This window comes from Balaenoptera physalus, assembly GCF_965194825.1.
Source record: "Balaenoptera physalus genome assembly, chromosome: 8".
Lineage (NCBI taxonomy): Eukaryota > Metazoa > Chordata > Mammalia > Artiodactyla > Balaenopteridae > Balaenoptera > Balaenoptera physalus.
The window spans coordinates 81,243,717-81,257,574 of NC_138887.1; the positions used below are offsets into that span (position 1 = coordinate 81,243,717).

The 13,858-nt window shown below is 35.8% G+C and overlaps 1 protein-coding gene across 3 annotated transcripts in view; it reads right to left on the reverse strand.

Annotated features, from left to right (window-relative positions):
* Positions 1-13,858, reverse strand: part of DPY19L1 (dpy-19 like C-mannosyltransferase 1) — a 245,109-nt gene that overhangs the window by 193,389 nt on the left and 37,862 nt on the right. For all 3 annotated transcript variants that reach the window (XM_082471750.1, XM_082471749.1, XM_082471748.1), the window contains exons 7-8: positions 12,800-12,857; positions 2,987-3,078 (exon numbers count right to left, since the gene is read on the reverse strand). In XM_082471750.1, coding sequence (XP_082327876.1) covers positions 2,987-3,078; positions 12,800-12,857 — 150 coding nt within the window. The remainder of the gene's footprint in view (positions 1-2,986; positions 3,079-12,799; positions 12,858-13,858) is intronic.

Genomic DNA, 13,858 nt, shown 5'->3' on the forward strand with positions numbered 1-13,858 from the left:
TCCAAGGAGAGAGAGGGCACCTAGGTCAGTGTATCCATTGAGATTTTTCAAACTATATTTTGGTGAATTCATAACCAAACATATTTAAAGCTGCATTCAATAGATTCATTTGGAGAGACAAACGATGTCTATGAAAAAATCACAGAAGTAGCAGATTCTAAGTGCTACGTATTCTGCAGACAAGCAAGCAAGGATTCAGGATACAGGCTGAGCAGCTGAGGGAGGTTTTGTGGAGGGATACGGGATAAAAGTTGGGTCCTGCACAGGTAGGACACACAAAAGAGGCAATGGCAGGGGCCCTTCTGGAGTCATATTTAGAGGCTTCGCTTTGGTCCTGACTTGTAATGCAAGGGATTTTTAGGAGGGTGAGGTGATTTTATCTCTCATGCTAGTTTTAAGAAGTACTTTTCTCCTAAATCAGTGAGCCAGTGTGAAGCCCCAACATGCCTAACATCTTCACTGTGGCTGGTATTAGGTGATTTACACAAAACTGAATTTCTAAAAATACTTAAAATTCAAAATTGGACAAAACCAATTTGTTAGGATACAACATCTTTCTAACCTTATTTGTAAATGATGTTTAGCATTAGGAAAAGTCTATTCTAGCTTTATAACAGTATCCTTAGTATCTGCAGCCCACATGAACATTGCTCAGCTTCTTCCTGGCTCACTCAAGGCATTCACCTCTCCACCGCCCCACATCATGAGATGTCAACTCTAGGTGGAAACCGAGAACTAGAGGAAATGGCTGCTCTGCCAAAGAGAGAGAATTCAGTAATAAAGATGAAATATCAGAAGACTTAAATGACCACTAGAAATTAGGCTGTCATTCTTCAGAAGAAAGGTAAGAAGTTTACCACGACTCTAGGAAAGGAGGATGTGCTTTTCCCCAGCAAAAAGGACTGCAGTTGCCAAGAAAGCAGAAGGAAGATGTCAACTAGAGAAAAACAAAGAGAATGATAAAAGCCCTTGAAGGAAGGAAATCCCCTTACCTAACACTTTTTTTATAAAAGCCAAAAGTAAAGACAAGAATGAGGAGGTGGATGAGGCTGAAATGACAATGATTAGGAGGCTAAAGAAAACATAAAGAGCTTACCACAAAAGCACCTGACAAACAAGACAAAAGAACCTAACAGAAAGCAGTCCCTGAAGCCAAGAAACAGGAGTTGGAGTAGCTCCACTGTGGTCAGCAGAATAATAGCCTCCAAAGAGGCCCACTACATGGCAAAGGGGAATTAAGGTTACCAATCAGCTGACCTTCAAATAGGGAGATTATCCTAGATTATCCAGGTGGGCCCAATGTAATCACAAGGGTCCTTAAAGTCAAAGAAGAAGGTTGGAGTAAAATGACTGCTAAAAACTCAATCCACCATTGCTAGCTTTGAAGATAGAGGGGGCCACAGGTCAAGGAATGCAAGCAGTCCTCTAGAAGCTAAAAAAGGCAAGAAAACTGGTTCTTCCTTAGACTCTCCAGAAGAAGTGCAGCCCTGCCGACACCTCTATCTTAGGATTTCTGAGTTACAGAACTGTAAGATGTAACATGATAAATCTGTCTGTGGTGATTTGTTACAGCAGCAATAGCAAAGTAGCAGAACCTTCTACAGTCCACCCCTTGGGATGGATTAAAGGAAGCAACACTTAGCAGGTGGCGCAGCACCGTACACGGCTGCTCAGATCACAGCACATCAGCAAGGGAATATGAGAAGAATCAAAAGTTTGCCATCACTGGATTTAAGACAGAAGCAGCGGTAGAAGCAAAGCAGAAAGTAGAGATTGATGGGCAGTCCACTGCTTGCACTGTATTGGAGAAAAAAGCCAAGATCAAGAACGCGGATGTGGAAACACAGCATGTGCAGTGATGAATCAGACACTCATACGGCACAACACTTCCTCCTGAAGTGTTTGAGAAGGAAACCTCTATCAAAGTGCCCCAGAACTAAAGGTTATGAATTCAGAGTTCATCTTATTTGAAGATGCTAAAGAAGTTCTAATTTTCATAATAAAAGAGGAATTTAAGGGACAGCAATCAGGCTGGAGTTGCAGAGACTTTAAAAGCTAATACAAAAGCTGCCACCCATCCCACATTCTGTGAAAGGCTGGTCTAAAAACCCTACATAAGAGACAAAGCCACGTAATGGCTCTGTTCCTGTTGAGATCATCACGGGAAATAGAACATTCAAAGGGTTTGATGTAACAGACTTCAACCAGTTCTCCTGAATTCTGCAGATCACTGAAAGGAGTTCTTAGTCTGGGTCATCTTCAGATTTTCATCATGCTTTGCTCTGTTCTTTCATAGACCCCGTTTTGTTTTATCTTCACCCTCTGAAACAAGGCAGCATCAATCTAGATTCAATATCTGTCAATAGAGAGGGGAGGGAACAGTTCTCGGTCTAACTCTCTCCACTCTTGTAGTGAGAAACATGGGAGGGCTCAATCCAATCCTGAGTTTCTAGCAGGAATTATCCTAGCATACCTTTGTCTACTCAGGTGGTTTCTTTCTACCCCTACTATCCAATTCTCAGGGATGCTAAACAAACACAGAAAGAAGAACTACATGTATTAATGTACCTGACCACACCTATTCTATGAACCATTCTTTGCTTTGAAGGGCTATAGCTTATGGGATACACCCTACTGCCACCAGCTTTCCCTCTTCTTTCTATTTTTGGAGGCTGCTGTGGTGGCAGAAAATGGCTTGGGAAAGTAGAGATGGCAGAACAAGTGGAAGCAGATTTGCTGCTCCTCGAGCAGTACCCGTGGACCACTAATTAAAGGAAAGAAGACTAAAAGGCAGATCAAGAAAATGTTTTGGTTAGTAAATATTTTGAAGTTATACTCTTAAAACCCCTTTATGAATTCAACCTAGCAACTGCATCAACTTAATTATTTATTTTATTACACTTTTTATACTGGAAGTTTAAAAAACTCTAGCTTAAGTTATTCAATGCAAAACAAACAACAACTACTAAAGATAAGACAAAGTTACCTGAGAATATGAGTCACAAGCAACATCTGAAGTACAAGGAACGGATACGAGAAGCTTTCGCGGAGAGGAGGTGTCCACATCACACGGGTACACTGAAAAAAATTCATATAGCGTATGGTATCTTTGCTAAAATTGTTGAGTAAGACATACCAAGCGAAAGCTGCTATGAAGTTTTTTCCACAACTTAATGGTGTGCTGGAAAACAAGCTACTAACTTTTCTACCAAGAGCAAAACTGGAAGATACACATGGCATAAGATCTTGGGCAATAGTAACATCATGAATTGTCAACAACGAAGTCCTAAAAAACTTCAACTGTAGCCTAAAAAGGAAGTAGGGAAAGCACCAGCAAGAAAATGTTCTGCCAAAAGTAAAAACACTACATTTGAATTGGTTTTGAAAATGAACTATAGTTTGTCTTCTTTCCCATGAATTTCAGCAAAACTATCCATAACCAATATTTCAAAACTCCCTGTGGTCATCACTGTTAGTATTTTTATTGACAATGCTGCTTAAAAGGAGCACTCCATTTTTGTTTTTACTTCTTCTTTGACCAAGCCACCCTGGGCTGCAAAATATTTAAAAGTGGCACAGGGGATCAAATAAGATAACAAAAGTCCTAAAATAGTTAAGTATTAACCTTTCTGAAAAGCTTACTTTAGACTTAATTAAATAATGCAGTATCCCAGTTTTAGACTCCATCATGTTTCTGCATATATACTAAATATATTAATAAGTCCGTCTTTCAATTTAAAGAAAACTGCACTGGATTAAATGTAAACAATTTGATATTACTACTACTAAGCTAGTCACATTAGAAGAAATCATTACATCTTTCATGTCAAGCATGGCTACTTCAGAGACTATATAGTATTACAAAGACCACAGTGGAAATAAGTCTTTCCTTTATTTTAGCTCTACCTCAGACTATTAGATATTTCTTCTACTGCTATAGAAAGTTTGAGCCAATTTATTCCTCTTTTTTAACCAAAACTCACCATTCTCTATGAAATTAACATAAATATCTATTTATAAATGAACTGTACATACAAGAGAATATGAAAAGATTGAAAAAGTCTTTAAAAATGTATATTTGTTGTTACTGAAATGCAAATTTAAAAATCTGTTAGTTTATTAGATTAACTAGAGATTTCAGTATGATTGACAGTAGAGATATACAACTAAAATTTATAAGGCTACCAATCTCTATGCAAAAACCAATAAGAAAATATTTAAACTATGTAATACACAATTTGAAAACTTTCTTCATACAGACTGTTCACCCATATTTATTTTGTTACCAAATACAACTATGTTGTCATCTCTTAGAAATTCATTTCTCTTAATAGCAGGAGTCACAGTTTGCTAAAACTCGATTACATCCTCTGTAAAGTAAGGATAAGAAGGCTCACTTATAAATTAGTAACAAAGAGCAAGGTTTTCTCCTTCTAAAAACTTAAGAGTGAATGAATTCATATGTATGTGAAAGTGCTTCTTATTGTTTCTCCAATAACACAGGGTGCTTTACTAGATCTGGTACTAACATAATTGCTGTTCCAGATGACACCATATAATATGAGAATAGTAAACAGATTTGTTTTAATCATACCTTAAGTTTCAACAAATAAACATTTTTTATTTAACTATAATTTTAAACAGAAAATAAAAATCTATAGTTCTCTCTATAGTTCTCTTTATAGGTTCAAATGTAAGAATGAAAGGAGGAAATATACACACGTGAACTGCTTCAAAAAGGGTTACACAAATGTATTCTATACTCTGACAAAGAATAAGAAATCCTTTAATTGTGAAAGTAAACTCAATAAAAAATCTTACACTGTTTTAACTGTCATCATCCACTAAATAATTTTTAGCACACATTTCATAGCACTGAATAATACTGCAACATAACACTGCCTAGATATTGATGACAACAGGCTTTTAATCTATTTTCTGCTTGGTGAAGGCTGAATTTTTTAATCATGTACTCAAGAAACAAAAATGAAGAATTTTAGCAATAAACAGCTTCATTTTTCAACCTCTACTTTCAAATAGTTTACTTATTCTATTAGAGATCTAGCATAATCTAATTGATTTCTCTTCACAGTTTAAAAATAGGAATAGAACTGACTAGTCAATTATAAGTTATAGTTAGTATCAAACAGATCATGTTTAAGGCTTGTTCAAGAGTTTTAACTAGAGTTAACCTTTGTAGGGTCAATTGTAACTTGTTGGTATAATGTTTGAGTTTAAAACAAATTATCCCACCTCTGACTGCTGCACTGCTATGTTAGCTATAATATTGCTTTGAACACTATACTTACAAGCGATTCCAAAAAAGATTTCTGACCACCATGGGTTTGGCTACTCTTCTTCTGAGAATGGTGCAGGTTTAAGGATTCAACTATCCAGATGTCAACCATAATAATGCTAGGTGCAACAGCTATCGTTTGAACATCTTCTATCTGATGTTACTTAGAGCAGTCCCATTGTTTAGGTAGACCCTTAGCTTGGCATGGGCTTTGTGAGGCTGACGGGACTGCACCTTGATAATAAGTCAGGTAGCTTTCTTGGAGTTTGTCTCTTTCTGTACCATGTACTGACATGCTGCCCAAATAACCAGTCAGTTACAATTTGAATATGTAATACAATTTTGGCTCACATGAAAATTAATGTTTCAGTGATGTATAATTGCTATTATTAAGCTTTACCATCTTAATAAAGAATTTCTACTGGTTCTATGAAAAGAAACATTTACCTTTTTTGTCTCTGAACTTCTAGGATATCACCATATCCTACCATAAAGTTTGCATAGAACTTCTGTGAAATCAGTCAGCTTTGTTGGATAAGCAATAAATTACATCTTCATGACTCTATCCTTTATAGCAATGACACAACCTGACCATTCCTTACTTATTTAAAATATAAAAAGCTGACAAGATGTTATCAATATCAACTCTACCACCTTTACCATGTGGTTGTAAACTAAACTTCTCAAGGTTATCAACATTATCAGAATTCTGTATACAGTATTTCTGAAGGTATTTGTCAAGATACAAAGGCAGTATAAACATAAACTGAAACAAATGATTCTAACTGTATTAAATGGTAACATAACAGAGAGCAAAAATAATCTAGGTATATTTTGCGCTGTTTTACTTTTGAACTCTGTACCCCCTTAGTAGAATATAATCTTAGGGAAAAAAAGAACAGCAAAGAAATCTTAAACCTTACTTAGTAGGTTTGTTATTGGTAATCATAGTGTACTAATTCTGAAACGATTTTGTGTATATTATAGAATAAAGCAAGTAAGTAAATACATTTAGATTGTGGGGAGGGAGGAGATACAAATATGGAATGGGAGAAGGCAGGGTTTATACTACTAGATTACTAGATTAGAATTATTGGAGGAATCAGTATGAATTAATGATTTTTGCTAAAAGGAGCTAAAAGTGATTACATCCAAGCAGTAATAAGCATATCAAGCACCCCACTTGTGGTCTCTAGTTACCATTTTCCACTAACAGGATCCAAGATTCCTTGGAAAATAGCTGATTCCACATCTGGGGGCAAGACAGTACGAGGTGATCTTGAAACACCTTTTTGTGCAAGAAAGTAAGTGCTGAAAGAACACTGAGGACATATCAAAAGGGCAGAGAATAGTACCCCTCCCCCCCCCAAAATACACACACACACACACACACACACACACACACACACATTTGTTAGGAATTAATCTAACAAAAAATTTGCAAGACATAAAACATTGCTGAAAGAAATTGAAGAAGATTGATATAAATGAAAGAATACCTATGTTTATAGATGGGAAGATCTGATATATTTAGAACGTCACTTCTCCCTAAATTGATCTAGAGATCAGGCAATCATAACTAAAGTCCTAGCAGGTTGTAAATCTGTTGGGGGAAGGAGGAATCATGGAAAGCTGATTCTAAAATTTATATGGAAATACAAAAACCTGGACTAGTTAAAGCAACACTGGAGAACAGAGTTGGAGACTTTTTACTACCAGATATCAAACTTTTAAAGCTACGATATTTAAGATAGTGTGATACTGGCTTAAAGATAAATAGAAAAATGGAACAGATTTGAGAGTCTAAAAACAAATCTACAAATATACAGTTACTTGATTAATGACAAAAGCACCACTACAATTCAATGGGAAAAGAATGGTCTTTTCAACAAACAGTACTAAGTTAATTGGATATTCAGATTGGGGTGAAGAAGCAGTGAAGAACAGGGAGGAAGCAGAGAGAAGTCACAATCTCACACAGTGCTTAGCTTCCAGGAACTTGCTGAAGTCGAATCCAGTGATGGACTGAAACTAAAAAGCTAAAACTTGACCCCCTCCAAATTCAATTGCTGCTAAGATCAAAGAGATCATGCCCTGGGCTGAGCATCTGGGAAACTGGAGATTGAGCCACAGAGCAGAAATCTCCTTAATTCATTTGAAACTGGAGGTAAACTAAAACAAATTAAAACCACAGCCCTGCCCAGCTTAGCAAGACTCATGGTGGGATCAAACTGCTCAGGCCCTTACCCTACATGCCTGACACAGGAAAAGATAATCCCTCTCTGGGAAAAAAACAAGCAAAAACAATTATCTAGTTCAGGCTTTATCATTCTTTTATACAAAATGTCTTGCATAAAAGAGAAATCTATGAGACATGCAAAATACAAAAATATAACCCACAATCAAAAGGTAAATTCTAGTTAAATCCACAGATAACGTGAATGTTGGAATTAGCAGACAAGGACGTTAAATAACTATAATAATTAGGTTTAAAAATTTACAGAAAAAGATGGACAGAATGGGTAAACAGACAAGAATTTTCAATACAGAAATGGAAGCTCAGGGAAACAATGAAATTCTAAAATTGAAATTTATAATATCTAAAATAAACAAGTCACTGGATGGACATTAAAGCAGACTGAATATCAGAATAAAATACCAATGAACTCAGGGATATGGCAAAATAATATATCCAAATAGAGATAAAGAGAGAAAAAAATGAAAATAAAAAAAAAAAGATGGGGCTTCCCTGGTGGCGCAGTGGTTGAGAATCTGCCTGCCAATGCAGGGGACACGGGTTCGAGCCCTGGTCTGGGAAGATCCCACATGCCGCGGAGCAACTGGGCCCGTGAGCCACAATTACTGAGCCTGCGCATCTGGAGCCTGTTCTCCGCAACAAGAGCGGCCGCGATAGTGAGAGGCCTGCGCACCGCGATGAAGAGTGGCCCCCGCTTGCCACAACTGGAGAAAGCCCTTGCACAGAAACGAAGACCCAACACAGCCATAAATAAATTAAAAAAAAAAAAGATGAAGAGAGTCTCAAAAAGCTGTGGGATAACATCAAAAGTTGAACATACATGGAATTAGAATCCTCGAAGACAATAAGAGAGAGATCGGGGAAGACAAAATATTTGAAGAAAAGATATTTGCTAAAAGGTTTCCAAAAACTGATTTAAAAAAAAAAAAAACCCATGGAACAAAGATGTTCAGTGAAACTTAAGCAGGATACATACAAAAAAGACCAAATTTAAGTTCATCACCATCAAACCAATAAAAATCAAATATAAAAACAAAGCTTTAGGGACTTCCCTGGTGGCGCAGTGGTTAAGAATCCACCTGCCAATGCAGGGGACACAGATTCGATCCCTAGTCAGGGAAGAGCCCACATGCTGTGAAGCAACTAAACCTGTGAGCCACAACTACTGAGCCTGCGCTGTAGAGCCCGCGAGCCACAACTACTGAAGCCCACGCACCTGGAGCCCGTGCTCCACAAGAGAAGCCACCGCAATGAGAAGCCCACGCACCACAATGAAGAGTAGCCCCCTGCTCACGGCAACTAGAGAAAGAAAGCCTGCACGCAGCAACGAAGACCCAATGCAGCCAAAAATAAAATTAATTAATTAATTAATTAAAAACAACAACAACAACAAAAAAAAAACAAACATAAAAAACAAAGCTTCAAACCACCACAGAAGATACACATTACATTCAGGACAACAATAATAAGAGTGACAGATGACTTATGAAACAATGGAAGCCAGAATACAAAAGAATGACACTTAAAGTGCTGAAAGATAAAGCTTTCAATCCAGAATTCTTATCCAGCAAAAATATACTTTAAAAAAATGAAGGCAAAATAAGGATGTTTTTAGAAAGGCAAAAGCTAAGAGAACTTATGGGCAGCAGATCTTCACCACAATGCTAAATAAAGTTCATAAGACTGAAGAGAAATTATACCAGATGGAAACCCAGATCTGCAGGAAGAAATGAAGAACACCACTGAAACCCAAACTAAAACGTCCAGTTATTAAAGATGACTAAGAATTAACTAGGCACAGATTAGGAGATACAGGGGAGGGAAGTATGCAGGGCTAGGAAACAGCATGTGCAAAGGCCCTGAGGAAGGAAAAGGAACAGTCCTTTCTGGGAACTAGAGGAAGGAAGGACAGCAGGACTGAGGCAAAAAGAAAATGCCCTGGAGTGGTGAGACGCAAAAAGGGCCAGGTCACGAAAGATGTTGCAGGCTAGTTTTCTACTACATTAGAAGCTAGTTTTCAAATCTACATCAACAGATTCATTTCTAGCTAAGACTAGCACACTCTCTGTTTTTGGACTTTTGGAGTTAATGTAAGTTTCACAAATAGGCACACCACTCAATAGCCTGAATAAATAACACATCTTGCACTTACACTATTGTCCAAATTAATGTAAAAAATTTTCAAATCATGTCCCTCTTCTGCAGGTAACCCTCCATGGCCTTTCCATGTGCTCCAAATGAACTTTACAATGACTGACAAGACTACAGAATCGGCTCCTTCCACACGCCACCTCCCATCTTTCACTGTCTGGCCTTATCCCTTCCACTCCCTGCTCTTCCACAATGGCCTCCTTGCTTCTCCCCAAATAAACCAGTACTCCCCCACCTTAAGCAGAAGATTGTCCCACCTTCACATGATTATCCACAAGGACAGGGGTCTTTGTTTTACTAACTGACACATGCCCAGCATCTACAAGTCCTGACATACAGTAGGACCTCAATATATGTTGTTTTAATTGAGTTGAATAAACAGAAGACTCAGAATAAATATGCTGGCCAAAACCTTACCATCGTTAGAAAGGAAAGCAAGGAAGGGAGGAAGGGAGGGAGGGAGGAAGGAAAAGAAATTAATAGTCAAAAATTGAAGAAAAATATTGCATTTAGTTTTTTTTTTTAATGTACCCATCTAAATGCTTTAAAAGCTAAACAAAATTGTTAGCTTTCATCTTAGCAATAATTCTCAATAGGGACAGAATCAACATTTAATTAAAAAGCTTGATAAGTGAAAACATCTGCATAATTTTTACTATGAAATATATAACCTCAATATTATTGATCATTACTATGAGCAATTAATAGCTCTTTTATTGTGTTTTCACATTTTTCAGATTTGAAGGTTTTAAATTTCTGTTTTAAATAATTTGATTAATCATTTACACTACATAATTTGCAGTTCTTTTATTAAAGCAAATATTTTCCCTTGTAAAATCATCTGAGAAAAAAATATTTTAAAAAGTACATCTTACACTATCTTAGACTCAAGTACAGAGCAAACTAAATAATGGAAATAGAAAAAAGCAGGTAACAATTCACAACTATTTTTTGGCACATAAACCACTCACTCACATGATTTAAATAACTCTTCTAAGAAAGAAGGGTACCAATTAGAAACTGGCTAGAAATTCCAGTGAGGCAAACACTGATTCTCTGGAAAAGTTCACTAAATGCATGAATAGGTACTATCAGAGTAGATGCTTCCCCCCTTATAAAAACTATGTACTTTAGGCAACATTTTTAAAAATCAGAAGAAAACAAGGGTCTGAAAATCATACAATCTGAAAACCAAAATAAACATAAAATTATAATAACAGTTTGTAGTTACTTGAGTTCTCACGATTATTTTACCCAAAACCGCAGTTTATGTTCTAAATTTTAATATGTCATTACTCAAAATGTTTAATTTTCTACTCTAAAGCTATAGTTACTGATATAAGTACAATTATCTACTTGACTAATTCAGTAAAACCACAATTCTAATTCTAATCTCGTTTAGTTTACCTTTTCCTAAGTGGAAAGTGTTCCCTAAGCATGTTTCAGTGTACCAAGTAGCTGAAAAGTATCAAAAAAAAAAACTATCAACCTGAAAAATGAACTGAATTGTCTGAATTTCATTGTTAAGAACTGAAAAGACTTTGTCAAAAATGATGTTCATGCTACATGAGTATCAAAATTATTAGAAAAATGTAAGATCAGGAATTAACAACCTCTAATTTACACTGAGAATATTTCTGTTTAAGAGACAGTAGTATTTAAAACTGTGCCTTGGCTTCAAAATTTTCAACAGTCCCTTTCCTCTCAACATCTCATTGTGAACACTCAATGCTCCTTTCTTCCATTGTTAAGCAGTTATTTCCTGTTTCTTAGGTCATTCTCACAGATCTGTGCTTCCAAATGGTTTAGGGTCCAACCACGGCACTGAGCAGCATCCACAGTCAAAAACAGCCAAATAATTCTTTTTTTCTTTGCTCAAAATTCAGATCAAATCAATTAATTGATGTAGTATTGCAATCATTTGTCAAATGCTCTAATCCATAAAGCTTTAAATTTCTGTGATTCTAAATACTAAGCATGTGTTAGTTCAATTTCCATCAGTAATTCACTGAATAATAAAAAATTCAACCTTGAGTCTACAGTTAAGTTTTTGCATGACTACTCTTAGAGCTTTGTAACATGTGCATATTCAAATGCTGTAGACACTTAGTGTAGAAACACATAAAAGGAATGAGTTACTTCACACAAAGCAACCTGACCTTTTCTTTCCCTTCATGCAAAACTTACCATGAAAGAAAACTGGACAGAGATATATTACTAGAAATTCATTTACAACTATAATTAATTTCGTGGAAGGATTTCACAGGCATCTTGAACTTACATTAAAATTTAATCTAAAATAAGTTACTACTAATAATATAAACAATTATGCAAACTAATAATTACTTAGCAGTAACTGTGTGTCAAACATTGTTCTAGGCACATTACACATATGAACGCATTTAATCTCCCCAATAATCCCATGAAATGGATAACATCATTATGCCCATTTACAAAGAGGAAACTAAGATGAGATTAAATGGCTTGCCTAGGTCACTCAGTCACTAAATGGCAGAGCCAGGATTTGAACACAGTAAACTGGATCCAGAGTCTATGCTTTTTACAATGCTGTTCTCTTTGGAAAGCCCTTGGATACGTGAAAATTTACAGATACAATAAAATATTCTGCAAAGGATACTCAAAAGTATATTAAAGTTTAATATAAATGCATTAAACTAGAAACATACGCTATAGCTCCTATATCAAAAAGTTACCCCGACACAGGAAGTTAATGGATACATGGATAGCTTATTTGCATCATAGTTAAAACACAGTGTTAAATTATATATAGAATTAACACAGACCCACTATTTCTTCATGCCACTAAGAGATGTATCACATAAAAGATATAATGGTCATGAAAAGTTAACTAAAGATAAGTGCTAGTGTTTAAAAAAATGAATCAAAATAAGATCAAACATTTAAAGAATGCTACTATAGATTACATTTAAAGAAATTAAGGAAGAAATTTATATTTCTATTAGTAAAATCTCCTAAAATTTTAAAAAGTACTTGACTGACTACCTAAAGAAGAAACTCATATTTCTAGAAGTAAAATTCCCTAAAGATTTTGAAAATATTTGTTGACTACCTACCTCTCCATGATTGAAAAAGAAGCACAACACTGTGACCAGGCCTCCTAATCGACTGCCGCTGAAAAAGAGAATAAGAAAATGTAACTTGAATAATAGAAAGCAGGTCAATCCTAATAAAACCTTGAAATAACAGAGCATGATAATCTGCCAGTAGTACAAAAAGTTTTAGCCACACTAGAACTCTACTACACTTATTTACAAAACAGCTTATTTCCTCTAAGGTAACATTAGTCAAAACAAGTTTTATTTTTTAAAAAATCATTTTCCATCTTCAAAATGTACAGAAAAACACAAACTGACAAGAAATAAAAAATTCTTAATAGTCATGTCACTGTGCGTCATGCAACCTGACCTTTCTTTTTCTTCTTTTTTTTTTTATCCTTTAGTACACATATTAATTTGTGTCCCTCAGCATTTCTCAAAGTATTTTTCTTGGCATATCATATATATTCAGAAGAGGGGATGGGAGCAAGTACAGAAAAGTGCTTAATGGTCATAAAGCTGGAAGTCATCACACTGTCTCCTGCTCTTGGAAATTCACAAAGCATGTTAGCACATTAAAGATTTAATTAGTTCACTATTTCCCAAACCCAAGCTAGTTTTATACATGCTTGGGAAACCCAGTTTACAGATAAAGTTTTATCATTCATTTGTTTTCCAAAAATTGGGAAATACAACACAAATATCAAAATATGAGAATCTGGCTTATAACTCTAGCTAAGAAACCACAATGGTATAGTTTGGCAGTCCTAACAGTTAAACCTTCATTTGATCAGGTAAGAGTGAAACACATCCCCATTCTCCTCCTCCCCTGGCCAGAAGCATTTGGGCAGGTGAAAGTAAGGTTGTTTTTAGGTTTGTTCCATCATTTCTTTCATCTCTACTATTGAGGTCTTTTTACTCTCTTTAGCTCATGCTGCTTTCTTGTTATTTTGCCCAAATACCCTTCCTTCTTTCTATCCATCCAGCAAACATGTGTATAACACAGAGAAGTAACAAAGAATCAGACACAGGTATTCTAGGCCATTATATTTATTCTTCAGGATGTATGAATGAGGA